General features: G+C 42.4%; 3 protein-coding genes across 9 annotated transcripts; 1 reads left to right on the top strand and 2 right to left on the bottom strand.

The window, feature by feature from the left end:
• Positions 1-1,407: 1,407 nt before the first annotated feature.
• si:dkey-32e23.4 (dynamin-1-like protein) lies at positions 1,408-20,505 on the bottom strand. Of its 5 annotated transcripts, none has more exons than XM_021621487.3 (18): positions 20,008-20,189; positions 18,421-18,524; positions 18,072-18,213; positions 17,792-17,827; positions 17,501-17,547; positions 17,243-17,314; positions 17,049-17,135; positions 16,744-16,906; positions 7,943-8,063; positions 6,830-7,168; positions 6,299-6,419; positions 4,591-4,746; positions 4,401-4,490; positions 4,155-4,253; positions 3,823-3,936; positions 3,600-3,709; positions 3,333-3,492; positions 1,408-3,219 (listed from the first exon to the last, which is right to left on the bottom strand). In XM_021621487.3, exons 2-18 carry the CDS (start codon positions 18,520-18,522, stop codon positions 3,163-3,165), a joined length of 2,016 nt encoding a protein of 671 aa, XP_021477162.1. In that variant the 5' UTR covers positions 18,523-18,524; positions 20,008-20,189; the 3' UTR covers positions 1,408-3,162. The 5 variants fall into 5 exon arrangements, with proteins under 5 accessions (XP_021477162.1, XP_021477161.1, XP_036791742.1 ...); XM_021621486.3 differs by lacking the exon at positions 20,008-20,189 and adding an exon at positions 19,172-19,384; XM_036935847.2 differs by lacking the exon at positions 17,792-17,827 and having other exon boundaries at positions 20,008-20,505.
• Positions 19,593-23,021, top strand: LOC110536016 (ras-related protein Rab-7a). The gene is made up of 6 exons (XM_021621490.3): positions 19,593-19,902; positions 20,655-20,712; positions 20,892-21,018; positions 21,226-21,444; positions 21,700-21,828; positions 21,989-23,021. The coding sequence occupies exons 2-6, from the start codon at positions 20,660-20,662 to the stop codon at positions 22,076-22,078; spliced, it is 618 nt and encodes a 205-aa protein (XP_021477165.1). The 5' UTR covers positions 19,593-19,902; positions 20,655-20,659; the 3' UTR covers positions 22,079-23,021.
• ubl4a (ubiquitin like 4A) lies at positions 21,878-25,118 on the bottom strand. 3 transcript variants are annotated; one of them, XM_021621493.3, is made up of 5 exons: positions 24,896-25,118; positions 24,344-24,449; positions 23,948-24,141; positions 23,487-23,613; positions 21,878-22,074 (listed from the first exon to the last, which is right to left on the bottom strand). In XM_021621493.3, the coding sequence occupies exons 1-4, from the start codon at positions 24,941-24,943 to the stop codon at positions 23,506-23,508; spliced, it is 456 nt and encodes a 151-aa protein (XP_021477168.1). In that variant the 5' UTR covers positions 24,944-25,118; the 3' UTR covers positions 21,878-22,074; positions 23,487-23,505. The 3 variants fall into 3 exon arrangements, with proteins under 3 accessions (XP_021477168.1, XP_021477166.1, XP_036791744.1); XM_021621491.3 differs by having other exon boundaries at positions 23,466-23,613; positions 24,896-25,075; XM_036935849.2 differs by having other exon boundaries at positions 21,878-23,613; positions 24,896-25,092.
• Positions 25,119-27,086: the final 1,968 nt, after the last annotated feature.

Genomic DNA, 27,086 nt, shown 5'->3' with positions numbered 1-27,086 from the left:
TTTTATCAATCACTTCTTCATCCATCTCAACTTTAACTACACTGAATAAAAATAGAAATACAACATGCAACAATTTTACTGAATTATAGTTCAAATAAGGAAATAGGTCAATTGAATTATATTCATTAGGCCCTAATCTATGGATTTCACATGACTGGGAAAAGAGATATGCATCTGTTGGTCACAGATACCATAAAAGGTAGGGGCGTGGATCAGAAAACCAGTCAGTATCTGGTGTGACCACCACCACCGGCAATCGAAGGTGATCATTTGCCAGCTGAAGCCGCTTACGACACCAAACTCTTCAGGTCAAGACCCTGGTGTGGACAACGAGCATGTAGATGAGTTACCCGGGGACTGTTTCTGACAGTTTGTGCAGAAATTCTTGGTTGGTTGTGCAAGCACTCAGTTTCATACCCCCAGTATCATTAGCTGTCTGGGTTGCTGGTCTCAGACGATCCCGCAAGTGAAGAAGCCGGATGTGGTGGCGTGGTTACTCACGGTCTGTGGTTGTGAGGCTGGTTGGACATACTGCAAAAATTCTCTAAAATGACATTTGAGGCAGCTTATGGTAGAGAAATATACATTCAATTCCCTGGCAACAGCACTGGTGGATGTTCCTGCAAACTTGAGACATCAGTGGCATTGTGTTGTTTGACAAAACTGCACATTTTAGAGTGGCCTTTTATTGTCCCCAGCACGAGGTGAAACTGTAATGATCATGCAGGTTTAATCATCTTCTTAATATGCCATACCTGTCAGGTGGATGGACTATCTTGGCAAAGGAGAAATACTCATTAACAGGGACGTAAACATATTTGTGCACAGCATTTAAGAGAAACGCTTTTTGTGTGTATGGAACATTTATGGGATCTTATATTTCAGCTCATAAAACATGGGACCAACACTTTACATGTTGCATTTATATTTTTGTTCTGCGTGATATCCAAGCCTCGCCTGTGTGTTTATACACACGCATGCACCTGCACCAGAAGACAGCCAATCCATCATTGCTAAACTGCAGTATTTTAGATAAGGCTGACATTCAGAGTCCTGCTGGTTTTCTCAATTACAAAGGATGTTATTGCACGTGATAGGCAGGGAAAATGAGGTTGCAGACAAGGCCAGGCGTGTAAGTGCAAGTCAATCGGTCTCTGCAACATGCAGGCCAATTTGTCATTGTCTTTTTCAAGAAGGATCCAATCTTACCTCAGAATAATCCTACATATCTAGTGATTTCAGCTCACCTGCTTAGTATGAATAGAGGACAATGGCAATAGATACCAGACTGCTGTGAGTCATAGCCATCTGCAAGACTGAATGGTACATTTCTGGAGATCTTATCATGACTTTACAGATCATATCAATTATAAAGGACATCCTGCAAAGCAATCTCAGAGGCCAGACTGTTGTTGTTAAGAGTTTAATGAGTCCCTCCCATATCAATTTACATGTATCACAAATATTGGCAGTCAAGCACTTCCAGGCAGTTTGTAAAGATGTAAGATATACATTTAAATAATAGAAAACACAGTCTCATTCAGATAGAAAAACTTAAGACATTCACACACACACACACACACACTGTCCTTTCAGAAAGACAGACTAGACACCAAACTCTCCTTGATCACATAGAAGTCAGTGTTTCTGCTAGATGGTGCTTGGTACCTGTTCCTTTAAGGCTAGTCTTTCTGAATAATGCTCATCATCCTTTGAACATTTCCATGACATACAAAAACCGATGTACACTTACACTATAAATTATTTGAAATTTTTTAGAATCTAATTCTAAATGGAAGATACACTAACGTCACGCAATTGGTACTAAGTCACAAATAAAAGGCTGCAGGGCATACTTCCCTTGGGGATCTACATCAACAAAATGAGGATATAATTACAGCTGCATGCACAAGTTCAAATCAGAAACAATGTTGGTCTCTTACACCTCCAACATCCCTGTCATCTGGGTAGAAGCAGGCTTAGGGACAGTCTTCAGAAGAGGTGGCACCCCAGCAACAGCCCCCTCTCTCTCTGAGGCACACTGCATACATGGGTTAATTTAAAGGGGGGGGGGGGGGGGGGTGTAACTGGGGTACAATATTTCAATGCATTCTGAGATTTTGAAAATTATTTTAACTTTCCTTTGGCCAAGTAGATTTCTGCAATGAATCACTATACCCCTGGCCCTCAAATCATTGCTGGACTCCACCTACTATTCTGCATCTCCTGACAAGCTAGCTATACAATATCTATATATACACACACACACCTATTCAACTCTTTGTGGGTGCTATTCATAAATGTGGTTTCAGTTATCCAACAACATGCGAATTAAGAGAGTCTGACTAGAAACTTCATACGGAGAAAAGGAACACTGTATTCTATGTTGTGAACGTACAACTTTGTTATAGGACTAGATATGCACAAACAGTGCAACCGTACACCTGGAACGATACATAAATGCGACACACGTAAAGAACATACGTCTGCTCTCAGGTACAACTACTGTACTCAGTTGCACTGTAGACCAGGTCAAACCAAACCTCTGCAGCATCCCCGAAGACCAGGATCATATTTCAACATTACATTGCAGACAATGCCCACTGTTCAACCTCGGGTTGGGTTGTCACCCTCTGTTCAACTTTACAGAACGTTGCTTAAAACAAGGGGAAACCTGATACCGACTGATTATACTTACTCTACATATGTTCGGAAACTGCTACATGCATATCAAGCAGTCATGGTTTGAGATCACCCTTTCACAAATAGATACCTAATCAATGGAAACAAATGCAGCAGCACAACCTGTGTCATGATCAGATGCAAGAAAGACTCAGGAAAACAACGTAATACTCCACGTGATAAACAACACATTGACAACCAAAAGACCAGACATTTAGACAGACGATTGTTGCAACAAAAACAAAATGGTTTTTGATCATGGTTCTCTTTCACATTAAAGACATCTCATCACAATGGACCAGCTCTGCCTGAGTGTGTTGGTCTCATCACTATATTCACAGTGAGACACAATAGTCCAAATCCTGGACAGACAAAAAGGACGGCTGGATGTTTAATGGACAGTGTGAGCTCAGTGGTATTGCCATACATTACCATCACACACACACACACACACACACGGGAACGGTCAGTTGCATTGGGCTACCACAGGTGTGTCTCCCGGATCTCTGAGATGATGTTGCTGGCTTTTTGGAGAGCCTGAAGTGAAGAGAGAGAGAGAGAAGGATACTGGTGTTAAAAAGGGGGAAACCGAAAGTACAACACAAAGTGCATGAGAGTAATTAGGGGTACTAGTAGCACTTGTACAGTACCTCCAGCATCTGGGCCACCTCTGTCCTCTGTTGTGCTGTGTCTTGGGACTCGATGAGCAGCCCCTGCAGCAGGTTCTGTTTGTACAGCTGGCCCACCAGCTCACTCTGCAGACGCTCCTTCACAAAGTTCACCAGGAAGTGCATCACCGTCTTGGGAACACTGCAGTCACAAGACACAGTTAGCTAGGCCAGAGAAGGATCAACTCACCACTAACTGGATACCCAAATAATAACACCCCTAGATGCCCTGGAGCGCCGGTCTCTGACCTGTCCTGAATGCTCTTGCGGACAATGAGGAAGTAGCATTTGATGAGGCGTTGAATGACCTCACAGTCTCTTTGCTCGCGGGCACTCAGCTTTCGGGACACCGGCACCGCCTGGCAAACAGAGCAGGGGTCAGATGTTACAATCTGTCACAGATCGAATCAGATACAGTGCTGCTCTACAGGGTAGCGCTGGGTCAGTTCTGACTGCTGATTCCACTACTCACTGTGTCCAGGAGGTTGATGGCCTGGCCCTTAACAGGGCTGCTGAAACCTGCCACTGGTGCCTTCTCCTCAGCCACCTTCTCATTCATCCAGCATTTATCTCCATCCTGCAGGCCCTAAAATAAGTGAAATGGGGGGGGGGGGGGGGTCAATTCTATTTAGTTGTTCAGGTATCGGTGTTAAAGTCACAACTGGCTTATTGGAATTCCTGAAAAGGTGTGATGTCCATACTGGTATGAGAAGACCGCATCAGACTCTAGAACCCTCTGGTCAACATTAGGCTCATCTATATGCATGAAAGCAGAGCATGTGCTTTGAGTTGAGGCAGAATTACCTGTTGACTGTTGACAGATGCTGAGACCTGAGCAGCATCGGTGAAGTCTGGGTGCTTTGTGTTGATGTAAGCAAGCTCAATTTGAACCAAGTTGTGGACCTGAAACAGTTTGGTGCTCAGAATCATTCACGAACATAGACAGACCCCCAGTAAGCAATAGCACTAAATTGTAGAATAATTACACAGGATTTTTGTACAAAACAAATGAACTGAAAATGTCAAATCACAAAAACAAATTTGTCGTACCATGTCATTAGTAATGGGCAAGCGCTTCCTGAGTAAACTAGTCACCACCTCCACAATGGAGTCGTGCAGCTTGGGAAACCGAAGGAGCTCCTGACAAACACACAGCATGTCAGGAAGCATACAGAGACACTTCTACTACAATTTGGTTCTGGCTTGCTTTGTAATATGTGTTGTGCAGTGTCTAGTGTACCTGCGTGCTGTAGGAGGAGCAATGCTGGATGATCCTCTGCAGCTCCTCGTGGACCAGCTCCACACAGCGCAGACTGGGCTCCTCCAGACGCTTGATCTGCTTCTTCACCAGCAGCTCAAAGGAAATCTCAGGTACAAAGAGGGCCGGCCGCGGACCCTGCAGCACAGCACAACACACACCTCTATTAACCAGTTGCATCTCTAGGGGCGCTATTTCATTTTTGGATAAAAAACATTCCCGTTTTAAGCGCGATATTTTGTCACGAAAAGATGCTCGACTATGCATAACTTGACAGTTTTGGAAAGAAAACACTCTGAAGTTTCAGAATCTGCAAAGATTTTGTCTGTAAGTGCCCCAGAACTCATTCTACAGGCGAAACCAAGATGATACGTTAAACAGGAAATGAGCAGAGTTTCTGAAGCTCTGTTTTCTAATGTCTCCTTATATGGCTGTGAATGCGACAGGAATAAGCTTAGACCTTCTGCCGTTTCCCCAAGATGTCGGCAGCATTGTGACGCATTTGTAGGCATATCATTGGAAGATTGGCCATAAGAGACTACATTTTCCAGGGGTCCGCCCGGTGTCCTTTGTCTAAATTTGTGCGTAATCTTCAGGTGCGAGCATTTTCTCCTGGGATTCAGGAGAGAAAGCACACTTCCACGAACGATATATCATCGAAGAGATATGTGAAAAACACCTTGAGGATTGATTCTAAACAACGTTTGCCATGTTTTCAGTCGATATTATGGAGTTAATTTGGAAAAAAGTTCGCGTTTTGAGGACTGAATTTTCGGGTTTTTTTGGTAGCCAAATGTGATGTACAAAACAGAGCTATTTCTAATACACAAAGAATCTTTTTGGAAAAACTGAGCATCTGCTATCTAACTGAGTCTCCTCATTGAAAACATCTGAAGTTCTTCAAAGGTAAATGATTTTATTTTAAGGCTTTTATGTTTTTGTTGAAATGTTGCGTGCTGGATGCTAACACTAATGCTAACGCTAAATGCTACGCTAGCTAGCTACTTTTACACAAATGATTGTTTTCCTATGGTTGAGAATCATATTTAGAAAATCTGAGATGACAGTGTTGTTTACAAAAGGCTAAGCTTGAGAGATGGCATATTTATTTCATTTCATTTGCGATTTTCATGAATAGTTAACGTTGTGTTATGCTAATGAGCTTGCTGATAGATTTACACAATCCTGGATACAGGGGTTTTTTCATAGCTAAACGTGACGCAGAAAACGGAGCGATTTGTCCTAAACAAATAATCTTTCAGGAAAAACTGAACATTTGCTATCTGAGAGTCTCCTCATTGAAAACATCTGAAGTTCTTCAAAGGTAAATGATTTTATTTGAATGCTTTTCTGTTTTTTTGTGTAAATGTTGCCAGCTGAATGCTAATGCTAAATGCTACGCTAAATGCTACGTTAGCCATCAATACTGTTACACAAATGCTTGTTTTGCAATGGTTGAGAAGCATATGTTGAAAATCTGAGATGACAGTGTTGTTAACAAAAGGCTAAGCTTGAGAGCTAGCATATTTATTTCATTTCATTTGCGATTTTCATGAATAGTTAACGTTGCGTTATGGTAATGAGCTTGAGTCTGTATTCACGATCCCGGATCCGGGATGGGGAGATCAGAAAGGTTAACATAACTCACGTGATTCACACAGACAATGCGATTGGAGCTGATGGCTATTACCGTAGCATTGCGGATTGCAGTGAGGATGTCGAGCTCCGTCAAGCCCCCCAGGGGGTCAATAGACTGAAGAGTGCGGCCAAAGGTCTCATGGAATATGTAGCAGATCCGAGCCCCCCCGCAGCTTACCAGAGAGGAGGACAGAGGAAGCAGTATCAGTGGCTGTGTCCGAGGGTTGTCAACATCAGATGCAGTCAGCCAGAATGAGTCAATACTTGCTTCACATGCTTGAGGAAATCAATAAATCAGTGAGCGGTACAAGAGCTATTGAAATGAACCCACAAAATATGAAATGCCAATACATGAACACGTACAAAATTACAAGGAGGCCAAGAAATACAATAAACGCCTGCTTAAGTGAAATGCATTCAGCAGAACAATAACCAAGTTTTCCGTCACAAAATGTCCGCTGTGCAGATTCTAGGTGGTTGCTAAATATTTGGTGGTCAATGAGGAGTTGCTCCAATACAATATAAAATACTAAAAGATGATTGGTGCCTGGATAAAGGAGCCTAAAGCAGTTGAACTACTCACAGTTCAGATGTCTGGATGTGCGTGGCGGTGCCCTCGATGGTGTTGCAGTAGTCGCTGGCGAACTTGGTGACGATCTGTAGCAGGGTGGAGCTGTGGTCCTCTACAGGCTGGCCGTAGCTGCTGAGCCGGGCCTGGTACTGGGCACTCAACACCGTCACACGCCTCTTCAGCTCCGGCAAGCAGTCCCTGATGTGGTGCATGAGCAGGCGGCTCAGGGTGCGAGCCAGGTAGCGGGAGCCGCAGCGGGAGGCCAGAGACGGGTAGTGGCGCTGGAGGAAGGCCTGCTCGTCCCGTGCCGTGTCCTCTATGCTCTTCTGCGTGTTGATGTCATGCTGGCTCCTAGCAGGGGGAGACATGGAGGATGACAGCTGGAGTTCCAGAATACTCCACAGTGCATCTGATCATGCAGAACGTCACCTGCTCCAGCATAGCAGGAAATTATACACGCAAATAGGATGCAACACTTTTGAAATGGACGTTACTGTAGCCGTACAGATTCCTTTAGCACTCTGGAGGAATGTGCTAAGCTGAGGTCCCTACTGACTTCAGACAGCCTTCCAAGGCGGTTGCTATGATTGCTAGTGTGAGCTGTCGGTTGAACTAGATTGTCTCTGCTCAGTGAAATTACTTCAGAAAATGACTTACCATTTCAGCCTTTGAGGGGCAGATATGTTTTTTTTTGTGTTGCAATTCTGTACCCTTGGCGAAAAACCACTCAGATAACTCATACATCAGCCCTGTGCTGGAGCCCCATGAGTAAGACATGGCACACATTATCTCAGCAGGATGTGTGAGAACAATCTCAAAGTAGGGAGAGACAATCATTCAGAAATTAGAGCTTTGTTTGAAAAATGCAAACGAATTGATCTGGTGAATAGCAGGGCCATTGGAACATTCGTTGTTTATAGCACAAAGGTCTCTGAGGGTACTTGAGTTAATTTAACGACCATAATGATTCAGATCCTTTATACTCAATCAGATGTGATACATTGGCCTAATATTTGTATAGCATCTTTCACTGCTATGGGACTTCATCTTTTTAAGCACCGAGGTGACATCACCCAGTAAGAATTAGGTAAATCTGTTAGATAAGTTGTAGGCATATGGACAAACCTGTTGACCACTCCCACAATTCCGAGCCGCACTGGAATGACCCGGCCCAGCAAGACCTCCAGAGCATCTGTCCCTGCGTCCATCAGGTCCAGCTTACTGACCACCAGCAGTGTTCTGCGGCCTGCAAGACACATGGATACAGAAGGGTAAAGACACACCCCTTTTGTCCATGGCTCTTTACACACACACACAGCACTTGAATGGCACAGTTCATTATGTAATCTAAAATTTTGTGTATATAACAATCACTGATGTTAAAAAGTTGAGGTCAAACCTAAAGTAACATTGACCATGTTTACTGATGTTTAACACATCTGTATCAATGCGCAAACAGGGTACCTGCAAGTTCCATGAAGTTGAATTTAAGACTTAAGACCTTTTTAATGCCACTTGGAATGCAAATTAATACAAATTTGAAATCTGCTTGTGCCACACAGACGCTAATAATAAGGCGAGCTCTTTCACCAAAGGCTATATACTACATGGCTCATATTATCAAGCAGGTGTGCTATTCTAGCAATGAGCATTCTCCTGTAGTCTAACAGATGTAGTAGCATAGTAGCTAGGCTATAGATGGCTGAAGCATGGGGTTGCCCATCTGCATTTGTTCAGGCTACCCCAATGACCTAATCATCAGCTAGATCACAACTCTTAAGTGTTTAGAATTTTGGCTTCAATACCACTACCAGCTTAGTATAATGATACTCAACACCATAATGATAACACTGTGAAAAAATGCCTTAAAATGTAAATATACAGAACTGTTACTGTATAAAACAAGTGGTCCACTCTCCATCTGGAGAGCTAGGGTAATGGGTGAGCAGTTTGATCCAGCACTGCTCAAAACACACCTGAGTCAGCTTAACAAGGTCCTGTTGAGCTGTTGATTTATCAAATCTGGTGTGTTAGAGTGGGATTGGAACAAGTCTACACACCCAGTAGCTCTCCTGGAGGTGTTATGCTAGAAAAGACTACAACACCAAAACATTTTTAAAAATCCCTCTTTCAGTGAATCGGGTATCACATGGCTATACTTGGGAGCAAGGTAAGCTCAGCAAGAGAGCTCTAGAACTGACAGTGCCAAGTAAGACGTGAAAGAAGTTAACTATTTCATCTAACATGTTCAGGGAATGCATAATGAATATATTGATGTGCTACATGACAAAATAACCAGATATATTTTTGGATCTCTCGAGATTAAATTTGCCTGCATGTTTTTTGTGCATATTGCCCTAGGCTATGCTACATGTTTTACAACCGGAGGAAGTAGGAACTCAAACATTAGCTAGATTGCTAACTAAATACACTGCTCAAAAAAATAAAAGGGAACACTTAAACAACACAATGTAACTCCAAGTCAATCACACTTCTGTGAAATCAAACTGTCCACTTAGGAAGCAACACTGATTGACAATAAATTTCACATGCTGTTGTGCAAATGGAATAGACAACAGGTGGAAATTATAGGCAATTAGCAAGACACCCCCAATAAAGGAGTGGTTCTGCAGGTGGTGACCACAGACCACTTCTCAGTTCCTATGCTTCCTGGCTGATGTTTTGGTCACTTTTGAATGCTGGCGGTGCTTTCACTCTAGTGGTAGCATGAGACGGAGTCTACAACCCACACAAGTGGCTCAGGTAGTGCAGCTCATCCAAGATGGCACATCAATGCGAGGAGCACTGCCAGAGCCCTACAAAATGACCTCCAGCAGGCCACAAATGTGCATGTGTCTGCTCAAACGGTCAGAAACAGACTCCATGAGGGTGGTATGAGGGCCCGACGTCCACAGGTTGGGGGTTGTGCTTACAGCCCAACACCGTGCAGGACGTTTGGCATTTTCCAGAGAACAGCAAGATTGGCAAATTCGCCACTGGTGCCCTGTGCTCTTCACAGATGAAAGCAGGTTCACACTGAGCACTTGACAGAGTCTGGAGATGCCGTGGAGAACGTTCTGCTGCCTTCAACATCCTCCAGCATGACCGGTTTGGCGGTGGGTCAGTCATGGTGTGGGGTGGCATTTCTTTGGTGGGCCGCACAGCCATTCATGTGCTCGCCAGAGGTAGCCTGACTGCTGCCATTAGGTACCGAGATGAGATCCTCAGACCCCTTGTGAGACCATATGCTGGTGCGGTTGGCCCTGGGTTCCTCCTAATGCAAGACAATGCTAGACCTCATGTGGCTGGAGTGTGTCAGCAGTTCCTGCAAGAGGAACACATCTGGGACATCATGTCTCGCTCTATCCACCAACGCCACCACAGACTGTCCAGGAGTTGGCGGATGCTTTAGTCCAGGTCTGGGAGGAGATCCCTCAGGAGACCATCCGCCACCTCATCAGGAGCATGCCCAGGCGTTGTAGGGAGGTCATACAGGCACATGGAGGCCACACACACTACTGAGCCTAATTTTGACTTGTTTTAAGGACATTACATCAAAGTTGGATCAGCCTGTAGAGTGGTTTTCCACTTTAATTTTGAGTGTGACTCCAAATCCAACCTCCATGGGTTGATAAATTTGATTTCCATTGATAATTTGTGTGTGATTTTGTTGTCAGCACATTCAACTATGTAAAGCAAAAAGTATTTAATAAGAATATTTCATTCATGCAGATCTAGGATGTGTTATTTTAGTGTTCCCTTTATTTTTTTGAGCAGTGTATATTGTTGCTAGATATATCCATTCAATGGATCGATCTAACGGTACATTTTATGTCCCACAAAAACATTACATTGTGTGCCTATAGGCTACTTAGGGTATTAACCGCAAAAGGCGCTCTCCACTCCGTATCATCTCAATTACATAGCCTACTCAGTTTGTAAAGTGGTTATTTCCTCTATAGTGACAGTTGAGAAATAATTGTTCTACTCACATAAAGCGGCCACTCTGCTCTTGTTCAACAGTAAAAGCTGTCTTTCCCAGTTACATTTAGAAATGTTTCTCAACTATCAGTAAGTAACGTTATGCTTGCACTTCTCAGAATGCATCTTTCCCTTCACTGTGCGCAAAAGGTGGGAGAGGGAGTGAGAACAAGCAGCGAAACAGGGTCAGGGCAAATACTTTCATAGCGGGACGCAGGTTAATGCACATTACTGTTGAATAAATAATGTTTTTTTTTAGAACCAAAACATCTGCAGGAACGTTGTGCAGCCTAATCACTGACATTACAGACATAAGCCAAATTGCATAGGTAAGAGGAGGGCAATGTCGGTGTCTGTAATTTCTGGTTTATTGTCCCAGCTCTAGTTAGTGTTGTCTATCAAATTGTATAGGCTACCATGCGCATTCCTCTCCCGCTCTCCTCTAGCAATGGCCCGACTCCCATTGGCACATGATGTTCACACAAGGAAGCGAACATGTGGTTGGAAAGCTCAGGAAAGTGCCTCGACTATTATTTGATGTTCTATTTTTTTCTTTCTTGCCACGTTGGCAACAATTAAGCAGAGACACAATATTATATTGTCGTCCACGTTTAAGAACTTTGAAAACGGAACTAAGGCATTTAAATCAGATAAATTAATTTAAGACTTAAACACACTGAAAAATATATACAGTGCACTCGGAAAGTATTCAGATCCCTTGACTTCTTCCACATTTTGTTACATTACAGCCTTATTCTAAAATGTATTAAATTATTTTTTCCACCTCTCAATCTACACACAATACCCCATAATCACAAGGTAAAAACAGGTTTAGAAATTTTTGCAAATTTATTACAAATTAAAAAAAACTGAAATATCACATTTACATAAGTATTTAGACCCTTTACTCAGTACTTTGTTGAAGCACCTTTGGCAAAGAATACAGCCTCGAGTATTCTTGGGCGGCAGGGTAGCCTAGTGGTTAAAGCGTTGGACTAGTAACCGGAAGGTTGCAAATTCAAACCCCCGAGCTGAACAGGCAGTTGAAAATTGAAATTGAAAATAAGAATTTGTTCTTAACTGACTTGCCTAGTTAAATAAAGGTAAAATGAAGAAAGAAAATGACACTACAAGCTTGGTACACATGCATATAGGGAGTTTCTCCCATTCTTCTCTGCAGATTCTTTCAAGCTCGGACAGGTTGAATGGGGAGCGTCGCTGCACAGCTATTTTCGATGAGGTCCGGGCTCTGAATGGGCCAGTAAAGGACATTCAGAAACGTGTCCCGAAGCCACTTCAGACCTGACTGCCCTTGACCAGCACAAAAACATCCTGTGGCAGACTGCACTAGCGTCGAATAGTCCCCGCAAAATGCAACTCCAAAATGTTTTGGGACACTAAAGTCCATGGAGAATAAGAGCACCTTCTCCCAGCTGCCCACTGCACTGAGGCAGTGGGCAGTTGCAGCGAGCGATTACCCCTCTTCAAAGGGGGTGACACTCTAGACCAAAACTGTTATAGACCTATATCCATCCTGCCCTGCCTTTCTAAAGTCTTCGAAAGCCAAGTTAATAAACAGATCACTGACCATTTCGAATCCCACCGTACCTTCTCCGCTGTGCAATCCGGTTTCCGAGCTGGTCACGGGTGCACCTCAGCCACGCTCAAGGTACTAAACGATATCATAACCGCCATCGATAAAAGACAGTACTGTGCTGTGCAGCCGTCTTCATCGACCTGGCCAAGGCTTGCGACTCTGTCAATCACCGTATTCGGCAGACTCAACAGCCTTGGTTTCTCAAATGACTGCCTCACCTGGTTCACCAACTACTTCCCAGATAGAGCTCAGTGTGTCAAATCGGAGGGCCTGTTGTCCAGACCTCTGGCAGTCTATGGGGGTACCACAGGTTTCAATTCTTGGGCCTACTCTTTTCTCTGTATATATCAACGATGTCGTTTTTGCTGCGGGCGATTCCCTAATCCACCTCTATGCAGACGACACCATTATGTATACGGTTCTGGCTTAGAATGTGGACAACTTCAAATACCTAGGTGTCTGGCTAGACCGTAAACTCTCCTTCCAGACTCATATTAAACATATCCAATCCAAAATAAAATCAAGAATCGGCTTCCTATTTCGCAACAACGCCTCCTTTACTCACGCCGCCAAACATAAGTCTATGCTGGTTAGAGCGCCGCCTTATCTCAGCTCACTGGTCACAATAACAACACCTACCCATAGCACGCGCTCCAGCAGGTATACCTCACTGGTCATCCAAAGCCAACACCTACTTTGGCCTCCTTTTCTTCCAGTTCTCTGCTGCCGATGCCTGGAACGAATTGCAAAAATCACTGAAGCTGGAGACTTATATTCCCCTCACTAACTTTAAACATCAGCTATCTGAGCAGCTAACCGCTCGCTGCAACTGTATATAGCCCATCTGTAAATAGCCCACTGAATCTACCTGCCTCATCCCCATATTGTTTTTATTTACTTTTCTGCTCTTTTGCACACCAGTATTTCTACTTGCACATCATCATCTGCACATCGATCACTCCAGTGTTAATTTGCTAAATTGTAATTACTTCGCTACTATGGCCTATTTATTGGCTTATCTCCTCCCGCCACTTGCACACAATGTATATAAACTTATTCTATTGTGTTATTGACTGTATGCTTGTACAGTGGGGCAAAAAGTATTTAGTCAGCCACCAATTGTGCAAGTTCTCCCACTTAAAAAGACGAGAGAGGCCTGTAATTTTCATCATAGGTACACTTCAACTATGACTGACAAAATGAGAAAAAAAATCCAGAAAAATTCATTTAAAAATCCTACAATGTGATTAAGTTATTTGCAAATTATGGTGGAAAATAAGTATTTGGTCAATAACAAAAGTTTCTCAATACTTTGTTATATACCCTTTGTTGTCAATGACAGAGGTCAAACGTTTTCTGTAAGTCTTCACAAGGTTCACACACACTGTTGCTGGTATTTTGGCCCATTCCTCCATGCAGAGCTCATCTAGAGCAGTGATGTTTTGGGGCTGTTGCTAGGCAACACAGACTTTCAACTCCCTCCAAAGATGTTCTATGGGGTTGAGATCTGGAGACTGGCTAGGCCACTCCAGGACCTTGAAATGCTTCTTACGAAGCCACTCCTTCGTTGCCCGGGCGGTGTGTTTGTGATCATTGTCATGCTGAAAGACCCAGCCACGTTTCATCTTCAATGCCCTTGCTGATGGAAGGAGGTTTTCACTCAAAATCTCACGATACATGGCCCCGTTCATTCTTCCCTTTACACGGATCAGTCGTCCTGGTCCCTTTGCAGAAAAACAGCCCCAAAGCATGATGTTTCCACCCCCATGCTTCACAGTAGGTATGGTGTTCTTTGGATGCAACTCAGCATTCTTTCTCCTCCAAACACAACGAGTTGAGTTTTTACCAAAAAGTTATATTTTGGTTTCATCAAATCAAAATCAAATCAAATGTATTTATATAGCCCTTCGTACATCAGCTGATATCTCAAAGTGCTGTACAGAAACCCAGCCTAAAACCCCAAACAGCAAGCAATGCAGGTGTAGAAGCATGGTGGCTAGGAAAAACTCCCTAGAAAGGCCAAAACCTAGGAAGAAACCTAGAGAGGAACCAGGCTGTGGGGTGGCCAGTCCTCTTCTGGCTGTGCCGGGTGGAGATTATAACAGAACATGGCCAAGATGTTCAAGTGTCTGACCATATGACATTCTCCCAATCTTCTTCTGGATCATCCAAATGCTCTCTAGCAAACTTCAGACGGGCCTGGACATGTACTGGCTTAAGAAGGAGGACACGTCTGGCACTGCAGGATTTGAGTCCCTGGCGGCGTAGTGTGTTACTGATGGTAGGCTTTGTTACTTTGGTCCCAGCTCTCTGCAGGTCATCCCCCCGTGTGGTTCTGGGATTTTTGCTCACCGTTCTTGTGATAATTTTGACCCCACAGGGTGAGATCTTGCGTGGAGCCCCAGATCAAGGGAGATTATCAGTGGTCTTGTATGTCTTCCATTTCCTAATAATTGCTCCCACAGTTGATTTCTTCAAACCAAGCTGCTTACCTATTGCAGATTCAGTCTTCCCAGCCTGGTGCAGGTCTACAATTTTGTTTCTGGTGTCCTTTGACAGCTCTTTGGTCTTGGCCATAGTGGAGTTTGGAGTGTGACTGTTTGAGGTTGTGGACAGGTGTCTTTTATACTGATAACAAGCTCAAACAGGTGCCATTAATACAGGTAACTAGTGGAGGACAGAGGAGCCTCTTAAAGAAGAAGTTACAGTTCTGTGAGACAGAAATGTTGCTTGTTTGTAGGTGAGCAAATACTTATTTTCCACCATAATTTGCAAATAAATTCATTAAAAATCCTACAATGTGATTTTCAGGATTTTTTTTTTTCATTTTGTCTGTCAAAGTTGAAGTGTACCTATGATGAAAATTACAGGCCTCATCTTTTTAAGTGGGAGAACTTGTACAATTGGTGGCTGATTAAATACTTTTTTGCCCCACTATATATTCCATATGTAACTCTGTGTTGTCATTTGTGTCGCACTGCTTTGCTTTATCTTGGCCAGGTCGCAGTTGTAAATGAGAACTTGTTCAAATAGCCTAACTGGTTAAATAATGGTGAAATAAAAATGTTTTAAATTTTCTTTTCTGTGTGCTTAGGGTTGTTATCCTGTTGGAAGGTGAACCGTTGCCCAGTTGAGGTCCTGAGTGCTCTGACGCAGGTTTTCGTCAAGGATCTCTCTGTATTTTGCGCCATTCATCTTTCCCGCGATTCTGACTAGTCTCCCAGTCCCTGCCGCTGAAAACATCCCCACAGCATGATGATGCCACCACCGCCCCCCGCACCTCTCTGATTCAGAGGTGTTGGGTTAAATGCGGTAGACACATTTCAGTTCAGTTGGACAACTGACTAGGTATTCCCCTTTCCCTTACTTCACTGTAAGGATGGTGCCAGTTTACCTCCAGACATGATGCTCCACATTCAGGCCAAAGAGAATCTTGGTTTCATCAGACCAGAGAATCTTGTTCCTCATGGTCGGAGAGTCCTTTAAGTGCCCTTTGGCAAACTCCAAGCGGGCTGTCATCTGCCTTTTACTGAGGAGTGGCTTTCGCCTGCCACTCTACCATAAAGGCCTGATTGGTAAAGTGCTGCAGAGATGGTTGTCCTTCAGGAAGGTTCACCAATCTCCACAGAGGAACTCTAGAGCTCTGTCAGACTGACCATCAGGTTATTGGTCACCTCCCTAACCAAGGCCCTTTGCCCCCGATTGATCAGTTTGGCCAAGCAGCCAGCTCTAGGAAGAGTCTTGGTGGTTCCAAACTTCTTCCATTTAAAAATGATGTAGGCCACTGTGTTCTTGGGGACCTTCAATGCTGCAGAAATGTGTTGGTACCCATCCCCAGATTTGTGAATCGACACAATCCTGTCTCGGAGCGCTAAGGACAATTCCTTCTACCTCATGGCTTGGTTTTTGCTCTGACCTGCACTGTCAACTGTGGGAACTTATATAGACAGGTGTGTGCGCCTTTCCAAATCATGTCCAATCAAATGAATTTACCACAGGTGAACTCCAATCAAGTTGTAGAAACATCTCAAGGATGATCAATGGAAACAGGATTCACCTGAGCTCAATTTAGAGGTTCATAGCAAAAGCTATGAATACTTATGTAAATAAGGTGTCTGTTTTTATTTTTTATACATTTGCTAAAATATCTAAAAAACGTTTTTTGCTTTGTCATTATTGTGTGTAGATTGATGAGGTATTATTTTTTTTTAATCGATTTTATAATAAAGCTGTAACATAACAAAATGTGGAAAAAGTCAAGATGTCTGAATACTTTCCGAATTCACTGTATACACTGAAAAGACATGCAGTGAAAAATGAAGGAGCACAAGTGTACACTATGCCTCACCATCCAGGTCGACCTCGCGGGCCAGTTTGAGGGCATCAGAGGTGGCCAAGTCGGAATTGGCAGGAGACACTGAGAGGATAAGGGAGTTGGGGTTGGAGATGAAGGATAGGATCATCTCTTGGACTTGAGCTTCTATGTCCTCTGGCTGATCTCCAACCGGAACCTAGTACAACAAGAAATAACTACATTACTGCAATTAAATATACACATTTGTTTTCAATGAGTAATGTCATTAATTTTACCATGAGGAACACCATAGTTGTGCATTTTCAAGTTAGTGGGATTAACACACTGGTTGGGTTTACCTTGGTTATTCCTGGCAAATCAACCAGTGTGAGATTGAGGACATGAGGAGAGAAAATCTTCAAATAGATGGGCTCAGGGCTGATTCCCTAAAGACCACAAGAGAGGAAATGGGGATGGAGCGAGAAGCAGACAAAAGTAAATCAATAACGCATAAACTGGAGATAAGACAAATCTATCTACAATGTATACATACCTTGTTGCCTCCTGAGCTACGCTCAGTCTCTTCTTCAATCTCCTTGCGAATCTCCAAGAAATCTGTGAAAATCTATAATGCAAACAGAGATGGGATACTGAAATATCGACTTCACCAACACCCCTGGTGGCATGACGTTAGGAGATACAGTACCAAGTTTCTCGGACAATGTAATGCCCTACTGCAAATATGAAACACTCAATGTGCAGTGCAAAACAGCTAAATAGATTTGTGCAAAGCGAAGATAGTGCCACATACCTGGTTCTTGCTATGAAGGAACGTGCCCCATTCATCAGCCTTGATCCCTTGACAAAATATAAAAAGATTGAGTGTAAAATAATGTGTAAACGGAAATGAAATACTTGTATCACATAAAAACAGACTGATGGGGTTTATAAATATTTTGAAACAAAATATGACAGAGACAGAGTTTGTAAGTTGATGTGATGATTAGACAGAGGAAATGAAAAGACGATGAGGATGACAAGATGATATTAAGATGAATGACAACGCAACAGGTCCATGCAGATAAACTATGGAAGTAAAGACCTGGGTAGCTGTTTGCATTTTGTTTTACCCCATTTCCTGAGAAAGGTGAAGAAGGGATTGTAAATATGTTAGAAAAGAGCAAACATCCCAAAGACCACTTAGGCTTTATCCAATGAGTGAAATTACATGAATGCGAGATATTGAAATTCATTGAATAAATGTCAGCTGCACTGGCATTGATTTGTTTCAGTGTGTCCAGTGTACGGTTTATCTGCGAGAAGCAACATGGAGACAGCTTTTAAAGTGACAATCACATCTTGTTTCTGTGTCAAGTGCATACCATTTTCTTGCAGTCTCCTCTCTGCCAATGGAGGCACATTCACCAGCTGCAACACTAGGGGTCGCCGTGTGACTATGCCTAATCCCCGAGGCAGAAAATCCCTTCCAACCAGGCTCTCCAACACAGAACTCTTGCCGCTGCTCTGTCATGGGAAAAGAGGAGATCAATTTTAGAAAGACTTTAACACTTAGCTACATGAAGGATTCATTGCTATTATCTATACTTCCTCCATCTCCCTGGAAAGACTGCTGGACATTGATATGTTAATTTCAACAATGACACAATTCCCCAATGTAACAATTCCCCAATGGAACAACCATTGATTCTTGCATTTTGATTCTGTACTGACCTGCGAGCCAACCACCACTATCTGAGGCAGCTGGATGATCTCTGCCCCCACTGTCAGGAAGACTTCCTGGAGCCGATTGATGATGGGAATTAGAGTCTCCATTTCTACAGTTGGCAAAAGAAAGTGAAAGAAGCAATGGTGAGATTATAAACATATAGTACACAGGACTCTCCTTAATCTCCTACAAAAGGCAAAAACAAGAGATGCAGATGGATAAGAATGTGTAACGTTAGCAAGCAACAAACAAACTACACAATAGCTTAACAGTAGTATTTGTTGTTGTGATTCATTAGCTCTCGTGATGATAACCAACATTACATAAGAAAGGCCCGCGGGTGGTCATGTGAAAGGGAATGGATTCAGGCCCTACTGTTCAGGCCCTACTGTTCAGGCCCTACTGAGAGACAAAACTGGAATCGTTTGATTTGGGGTTGATCGCTGATTAGTGGCCAAAGTCCAAGATATGCTATATTCAAAGCTACCCAGACCTATCTAGCTAACAGTTAACCTAGCTTGCTTATGACCCCTATCATGCAATAAATGTAGGACTAATTTCGCAAACAACCAGACATTTAGCATTGTCAAGTCTTTCGGTATACAACATTTGGCTATTTTTTGACATTTTACATTGTTTTGAAGGGGAACAAACGGAGATGCTGCTGAACTTCCTAGTTAAACCGATTCAGGCCAAGGTGCTCTGATGAGGAACCAGGGAAAGGGTAAGTGGCTAACGCTTTCGTCGTTTCCTTACCAGAGAAGATGTTCCTCTCAATCCAACAATACCGTGCTCACTTCATCCTGCAAAGACAGCTAGCTACAGTAACCGAAGTTCTGTACTATCCACAATTTAGCGTTATCTGTATTTTTAGCGACTTCAAACCGGGTTGTATTCAAGGCTGTCATTGAATTTTTTTTATTTTTTTTTGAAAGAGGTGATTGGTCATTCAACGTTTTTTCCGTATATTATACGGTTAGCTGATTGGTTTAAATACAGTCTGTCATAATTTTGACAACGCCCTCTACACGCAACTCCCTCCTCTTTTTCCAAGTGACATCACACATGTTTCTTTATGCTCTAACATTTAAAAGCACCATATTCAATGAGTGTGGGCCACTCTGCCCTTGGGGCATCTGCTTCGAGGTAACCAATGGAATAATACATAAATAAATTCTATATATGTATGTACACTTAACGTCAGCCCCTTGTGACTGGAACCCAAATGCGTGTTCACGAGAGTCAGCAGGGCAAAAGACTTGCGCAAATTTGCTTCGTGGAAAGTCCAATCCAGGTCTGCTACAGATCAGATAATCACAGCACCCTGCCCCGACCGACTCGTGAACAAGCTGCATACCGTCTGATAAAAAACAGCAGAGGGTTGTATGTCTAGACATTACCAGTTTTAATCAAAGTAGTTAGTTAATGAGAATTATTCAAGAGAACAACAGTTTTCTCTCTACATCTGTCTGACGCCAGAGTAAAAGGTAAACGATTTGATTTTTCCCTAAAAGCTAGCCAACTAGCCAACGTTAGCTAACTAATATGTCAGGTCATGTGGAAATTGAATAGTTAGCTAACATTTGGCTTACCACGATTAGTATCTTCTGTAAATCATGATTCATGGTCAAAGCCCGTCACACATAGGATCCCAAGCATCCTGCATTGACTTCTTGATGCCGCACTGATAACATCAAAGATTTTTCTAACTAACCTAAGATGGTCCACAGCCTGTTATTTCCAATGGAAGCAAATGCATCATAGTGGGTGGACTAACAAGGTGGCAGCGCCAAGCACGAGCTAGCGAGATCCTATTGGCGGTTTCTAACATATTTTAGTTAGGGAACGCCTACTTTACGAATCGCGGGTGTGCAATAACTAAATTCGCCCTTGCACTCCGAAATAAAACAATTTTTAGAAACTTTGGTAAAGTCTACAAAACGTAGTCCGCTATGTTAATAACAGATTCTAGTTTTGGGAACAGAAAACTCTATTGAGATCAAATGTTTCATTAATGAGAAAATTTGCAGTTTGTCTGACAAAATGCATCTCCTTCCATCTTCTGCCATTGCTGGCCATTGGACTTCCCCTCATCACCATATTTGGTAGTGAGTGGAAACGCCAACCAGATACTTCAAATGTATACATCTGGTGAAACATCTGGCACATTGTTCATCTGTGGTAACAGTGTCCTAGTCCTAACTGATGCACTGAAATGTCTTACCTATTCTCTCATCAGCAAATATGGCGTCTCGGAAGAAGATTCTACTCAAGGTGATAATTCTTGGAGACTCAGGGTGAGTAGAACACTTGCAGTGTGAAACCTGTTCATTCCAAATTGTCCTTACCATAGATCACATTCTTCATGTACATTGGGTTCCACTAATTTTTGGGTAAAGGTGCCTAAAGATTATTTTATCTAATTTTGTCCCTGCCTATGTTTGTTCATCACTCTCCTCTATCTCCACACTGACAGAGTTGGGAAGACCTCTCTCATGAACCAATATGTGAATAAGAAGTTCAGCAATCAGTATAAGGCCACAATCGGTGCTGACTTTCTTACCAAAGAGGTGATGGTGGATGACAGGCTTGTGACAATGCAGGTAATAGACTTCTCTATCCTTGACCATGCACATCTTCCATAACCTCTCCTCGGTATTGTGTCCCAATACCATAAGTTTAAACCTGATAGAAATGTATTCAACTAAACATTTTAGTCAAGCCTTTCTCTATGTAACATGGTCCCTTTGGATATGTATTGAAGTGCGTGTAGTGGTGAGTTCAGTTATGAATGTCATCCATTCTACTAGATCTGGGACACTGCAGGGCAGGAGAGATTCCAGTCATTGGGCGTTGCTTTCTATCGAGGTGCAGACTGTTGTGTCCTTGTGTACGATGTTACTGCGCCAAACACCTTCAAGACTCTTGACAGCTGGCGAGACGAGTTCCTGATTCAAGCCAGCCCCCGTGACCCAGAGAACTTCCCATTTGTTGTGCTCGGCAACAAGATTGACTTGGAGAACAGGCAGGTCTGTACATATGCCCAAATATGTGAACTTGTGCCATCAAATCAAATGTTATGTCACATGTGCCAAATACAACCAGTGTAGATTTTACCATGAAATGCTTAAGGGCCCTTTACCCAAAATGTAGAGTTAAAAAGTAAGAAAAATTTTAACAATAAAACAATAAAATATGAATAACCAGACTATATACATGTGTAGCCCCAATGTTTGTTTGTGTGAAATGTAATTTGTTCATATGAATATTATATTACTGACCAGGTGACGACCAAGCGAGCCCAGGCGTGGTGTACGAGTAAGGGCAGTATCCCATATTTCGAGACAAGTGCGAAGGAGGCCATCAATGTTGATCAAGCCTTTCAAACTATTTGCCGAAATGCTCTCAAACAGGTAGGTTGATTGCTGATTGAATTTGGATAATGTTAAACTCATGACGTAGTTTTCACACTTTAAGAACAATTTATTGATGCAGATACAAGAATGTATTCACTTTGGAACTTTTTTTGAAGGCATTAATTAACCTGCCATGTTTTCCTGTCCTCATTGTTAGGAGTCAGAAGTGGAGACTTATGACTTCCCAGATCAGATCAAACTGAGGGATGACAGACCAGCCTCCTCTAGTGATGGCTGCAGCTGCTGAGGAAGGGAGAAAACATGACATATATACACATTGTTTGATTGAAGGGGGATTACAATAATGTACATTCATACCATTTTATGTCTTCACATATGCAAGATCTCAGACGAAAAATGCTAAACCCCCCCGTTTTTCTCTTTGAAGTTCATGTGGCAGGAACTGAAACATCAGTTACATCAATATCTGTATTTTCACCAAGACAACTGGCTTTGTATTTGTCAAACATTTTTGTTTTTGATACTCATCAGTCTTGCAATAATGTATGTTATGTCTGGGAGACATCCGATGCATTCTCCCTTATCAACGTGCCTTCCATTTCCTTGTGGTCTCTGTGCTAGCTCACTATGTTTGTCATAGCAGTCACAACTATAATGGTTCCTCTTTAAAGAACTTGGTGTCACATTTATCTGCACTACTATTGCATTTCCTCTTCAAGGTGAAGACCTAAGTACAGCATATTTGCATGAACAATGAAGAAATGGTAGACAGTTTTAAGCTGCTGATCAGAAATTATGTAAATTGTACAAATGGGACTCAAGTTCGACTGTGTGTGTTTGTGGGGAGAGAGGAAACAAAGCTATCACTAGAAAATCCAATATGATCAGCAGTGTGTGCTTTCTAATATGGATAATGCAGTCAGAGGCAAATTCCTGTTATCAAGTCTTGTTCCAAACTGGACATCTTGTTAGATGGGAGTTTAAATAGATTTTCCCAGTTTAAGGTGTTACATTTGCAGGCCAAATCCTATCATAGATAAGGCAGCATCTCTCTCACACAATCTGACCTCTTATTTTTTGCTTTGTATAATATAAATACAACTATATGAACGTCCATCAATTTTATAAATTGTTACGGTTGCTGTAAGTAGAAGTTGAACATATATCTTAATATAAATGGTTAAATAATTTCCTGACAGTTGAATAAAAAAGGTACAATTATGACTAAATACTATTTGAGGTAGATTGTGCTTTATTCAGTTAAAAAAAAATGATGCTAGGCCTAGACCAAGTGAGTACTTGAAATTGAGGGAAAACAGTCAATTTTTTTATGCTTGTATAAACAATATATACAAATCATACAATGACTGCACTGAACAACATTAACTAGAACTAACCTTACAGAGTGTGTTTTCTGTAAACTATCATTCATTTACAACACATTGCTTATAAATAAGAACTTCCATAATTACTCAGTGATAATTTTAGACCAACAGTCAAAAGGTATTGGCTCTCGTTTCAGTCTGATTTGATCATGTGAAAATATCCTATCAATTGTACAGGAATGTCTGGAGAAAACAAAGAAAAGTATCATTAAGACAGGCTGTGATCTAAAAGCTTTGCAGCTACACTATAGTCAACCTTTCATGTTATCCCTGTACAACCCACTGCACCTCTGTGAATCGGCAGAATACCGTCAAGTCAGGCAGGTTTTCAATCCATGTACGATGTGTCCATGCCCTCACTGTCTGGGTGAAGCAGTCGCCCGGCCAGGCGCTCAATGTCATCCAGACTGAGTTGCCGAAGTGAACGTTCATAATCCTTTTGGAAGAGAAAGCAGTGTAAATCGCTAGCCTGAGACTGATCAAATCATTCATACAGTACAAAAGTAGTACCTGCAGTCTAAAGGTGAGAACATTCAGTGAATTCTGTACTTCAGCAAAAGTATGTGGAGGGATATTCTTAAACACTTAATTAGTAATTATTGATGTAGTGTAGAAACAAGGGATTCAATGGTGTGCATGCAAAGCAGCTTATACTCCCAAATCAGAATAATGTACATGACCTGAATGTGTTTTGTTGGCGAGTATGATAAGATCTATGGATATGTACATGTACCAACAGCTGCCTACTCTTGTTAATGGAAATAATGTACCTTGATTAACTGTTCATGGACTTTAGCTGCATCTGCAGGGCTGAAGTGTTTCGCTAGAACAGTGGACAGAGTCTGCCACACCCCGCTGACCGCACTGCTACTGCTAGCCATCCCACTCCTCTCCCCTGCTGGACGAACCACCAAGTTTAACTTGGCCTCTGGCCCAATGGAATAATCGCTCAATCTGTGTTCATCTGTAATGAAAATGGACAAAGATGTGTATGGCTTTGTGATAGATGTACAGGTATGAATGTTATAAAGAATATTCAAGAATGCAGCAGGGCAATGTGTAACTTGGTAGATTCAGTGATGTGACATCCTCATACACAGCTGGGGAACTTCGACAATGCCAGGCTGTGTATGATTAGCTACAGTAGTTGGCCTCAGTGTAGGTACCTGCAAGGGCTTTCCCCTTGTAAAGCAATCGCTGCTGATTTGCAGGTATATTCAGACGTTCAGACACTAGTTCTTTCACCATGGAGACCTTTTCATCTTCTGTGACCTGAAATTGTGACATATTAAACAACTGACATTTAATATTATTGACAGTATTGATGTAATAGCGACAGCATAATCACATTGATATCGCTGAACTATTCCTCTTGACAAGCGGACCATATCTACAGCAGGCACATTATCTTCCCTGGCCTAGGTCTGGTCTACTGAGAGGACTAACGCCCTGAACCGCAGAGCTTTATCTTCAAGCTACGAACATGAGCCAACTCTGCTTTTGTTGCCAACTTCATTTCCTGTAGCTAATTCATGAAGTTACAGACCTGCTGTGAACACCCTCTGCATCAAGATACTCAATAGCTAGATATAACAAATAGACCTTTCCTTTAAAATGCTAGCCCGTGATACTGGAAACAGCAGTAGCAGCTAGCTGACATAGCTAACTAGGTTAGCTAGCTACCGGCTCCAGTCTGCCTTTTGCTCATAAATGCTTACCTGTACATTGCACTCCTTTCCTTTAAGTGGTTTTATAGTTAAAATCATTGTATTGACTGTGTAATTGAAAACAATTCAACGTTATGATAACAGGTTTGTTGTTTCTCCAAACAGTCCAAACCTTATCAGCAATCATGTTCTAGTTACTTCCCCACTGCTTTTAATACTCAATATGCGCGTGCTGCCCCCTGCTGTGTGGAATATGGATTGACCAGTCAGGTCAGTCGATGCGGTAATCTGCATCCCCGTTATATATGGCCTGGATAAAGGTAGCTGAACGATCTCAAATTCGTGGATGCAGTTATAGTTGCAAGAATTGTGCATGATGAATTGTTTTCAACGTTTTTATCATGCTGTTTTGATATGGAGTGCATATTACACAAATTAACATATTATTTGTTTATAACATTAGGTAACAACATTAGAAATGTTTGAACTTGCTCATCAAATTCTTCAGAAAAATTCCATAGAGAGGAAGTCCCACAGTTTCTTATTGTAATATGATGACATGACATCATATTAATTTCTGTGGTCACCTGTCTGTTTTAGAAACTTTTGGAGAACAACCCTTAATATTAAGCTGTCATGAGAGAGTATACCTAATTACACTGGCCGTTTTAGAGCAGTTTAACCACGGGCACATAGTAATCCACCCAAACAAGTCAATGGGAAAAGATCTCTAATGACAGAGTTCTGCTACTTTAAGAGAATAATAGCTACTCCCAGCTTGTATTTGTTTATTTTTTTTGGGGGGGGGGGCGTTTACATGTGTTTCGGGGAGAGGGGCCCAGAGGGGGAACGACCCGCGGCCAGGGACACCAGGGGATGCCACTAAATCCAGCCAGCTGGAGGTGGGAGAGAGCCGAAAGGGCATAGCCGTAGGAAGTAGGAGTGCTGAGGGTGCTGCAGAACCCCCCCCCCCCCCCCCCTGAAAAACGTATTTTAAAAAAAATGAAAAAGAAGCCCCCCCCGCTGAAAACTGTATTATTTTTTTTTATGAAAAAGAAGCCCCCCCCCCCCCCCCCCCCGTTGAAGACAATAATCGCAGTACTCTCAACCCCAAACTACTTCCTGCGGCTATGTGTAAGGGGCTGGTGCCAACCCAGAGAGGGGTCTATGAGGGAGAGGGACCTATGCCGCTCGGTCAGCGCTCACCTATGTATTTATATGTACATATTCTTATTCAATCCCTTTAGATTTGTGTGTATTAGGGAGTTGTTATGGAATTGTTAGATTACTTGTTAGATATTACTGCACTGTCGGAACTAGAAGCACAAGCATTTCGCTACACTCACAAAAACATCTGCTAATCATGTGTATGTGACCAATAAAATTGTATTTTATTTATCACGGCCAGTTGTAATACAGTCTGGATTAGATATCAGATAAAGGGAACCAGAGTGAACAAATAAAACAAAAATGTGATAACTTTATTTATTAAGTAAATTAAATAGGTATGCAACATCCAATGTCCCTGTGTGAAAAGTAATTGCCCCCTTACACTTGATAACTGCTTGTGCCACCTTTAGCTGCAATGACTGCAATCAAATGCTTTCTGTAGTTGTTGATCAGTCTCTCACATCGCTGTGGAGGAATTTTGTCCTACTCTTCCATGCAGAGCAGCTTTAACTCAGCAACATTTGTGGGTTTTAGAGCATAAACTGGTAATTCTGAGGTAGACTGGCTTGTGTGTTCTGGATCATGGCCTTGCTGCATGACCCAGCTGTGCTTCAGCTTAATCTCATGGACGGATGGCCTGACATTCTCCTTTAGAATTCTCTGATACAGAGCAGAATTCATGGTTCCTTCGATGATGGCAAGTCGTCTAGGTCCTGAGGCAGCAATGCATCCATAAACCATGACACTACCACTTGACCGTTGGTATGAGGTTCTTACTGTGGAATGCAGTGTTTTGTTTTTGCAGACATTACGGGACCCATGTGTTTTTGGGAATACACTCACATTCATTTATAAGACTTCTTTAACACAGTGTATTACATCGATGGGGCTGTATTGGAGCGGGTCGAGTCCTTCAATTTCCTCGGTGTCGACATCACAAAGGAATTACATGCTCCACACACCCACACAGTTGTGAAGAGGACACAACAGTGCCTCTACCCCCTCAGGAGGCTGGGCCCTCAGAGCCTCAAAATGTTATACAGCTGCACCATTGAGATCCTTTTGATTGGCT

This window comes from Oncorhynchus mykiss, chromosome 11 (assembly GCF_057628025.1).
Source record: "Oncorhynchus mykiss isolate SJ-2025 chromosome 11, ASM5762802v1, whole genome shotgun sequence".
NCBI lineage: Eukaryota > Metazoa > Chordata > Actinopteri > Salmoniformes > Salmonidae > Oncorhynchus > Oncorhynchus mykiss.
The sequence above is the reverse complement of the archived record's forward strand: the minus strand, read 5'-3'. Positions and strand labels throughout refer to the sequence as shown.

Bases quoted from the DNA above. Each gene is read 5' to 3' on its own strand.
- si:dkey-32e23.4 (XM_021621487.3), bottom strand. From the start codon at position 18,522: ATGGAGACTCTAATTCCCATCATCAATCGGCTCCAGGAAGTCTTCCTG. The intron at 17,548-17,791 runs GTCTTTACTTCC...TATTTTGTCAAG, and splicing joins AAATGCAAACAGCTACCCAG to GGATCAAGGCTGATGAATGG. The intron at 3,937-4,154 runs GTAATTCTGCCT...CACTTATTTTAG, and splicing joins CATCTGTCAACAGTCAACAG to GGCCTGCAGGATGGAGATAA.
- LOC110536016 (XM_021621490.3), top strand. From the start codon at position 20,660: ATGGCGTCTCGGAAGAAGATTCTACTCAAGGTGATAATTCTTGGAGAC. The intron at 20,713-20,891 runs GTGAGTAGAACA...CCACACTGACAG, and splicing joins ATAATTCTTGGAGACTCAGG to AGTTGGGAAGACCTCTCTCA. The intron at 21,445-21,699 runs GTCTGTACATAT...ATTACTGACCAG, and splicing joins TTGACTTGGAGAACAGGCAG to GTGACGACCAAGCGAGCCCA.
- ubl4a (XM_021621493.3), bottom strand. From the start codon at position 24,943: ATGATTTTAACTATAAAACCACTTAAAGGAAAGGAGTGCAATGTACAG. The intron at 24,142-24,343 runs GTACCTACACTG...TTTTCATTACAG, and splicing joins CAAGGGGAAAGCCCTTGCAG to ATGAACACAGATTGAGCGAT. The intron at 23,614-23,947 runs GTACATTATTTC...CTCTTCCAAAAG, and splicing joins TCCATGAACAGTTAATCAAG to GATTATGAACGTTCACTTCG.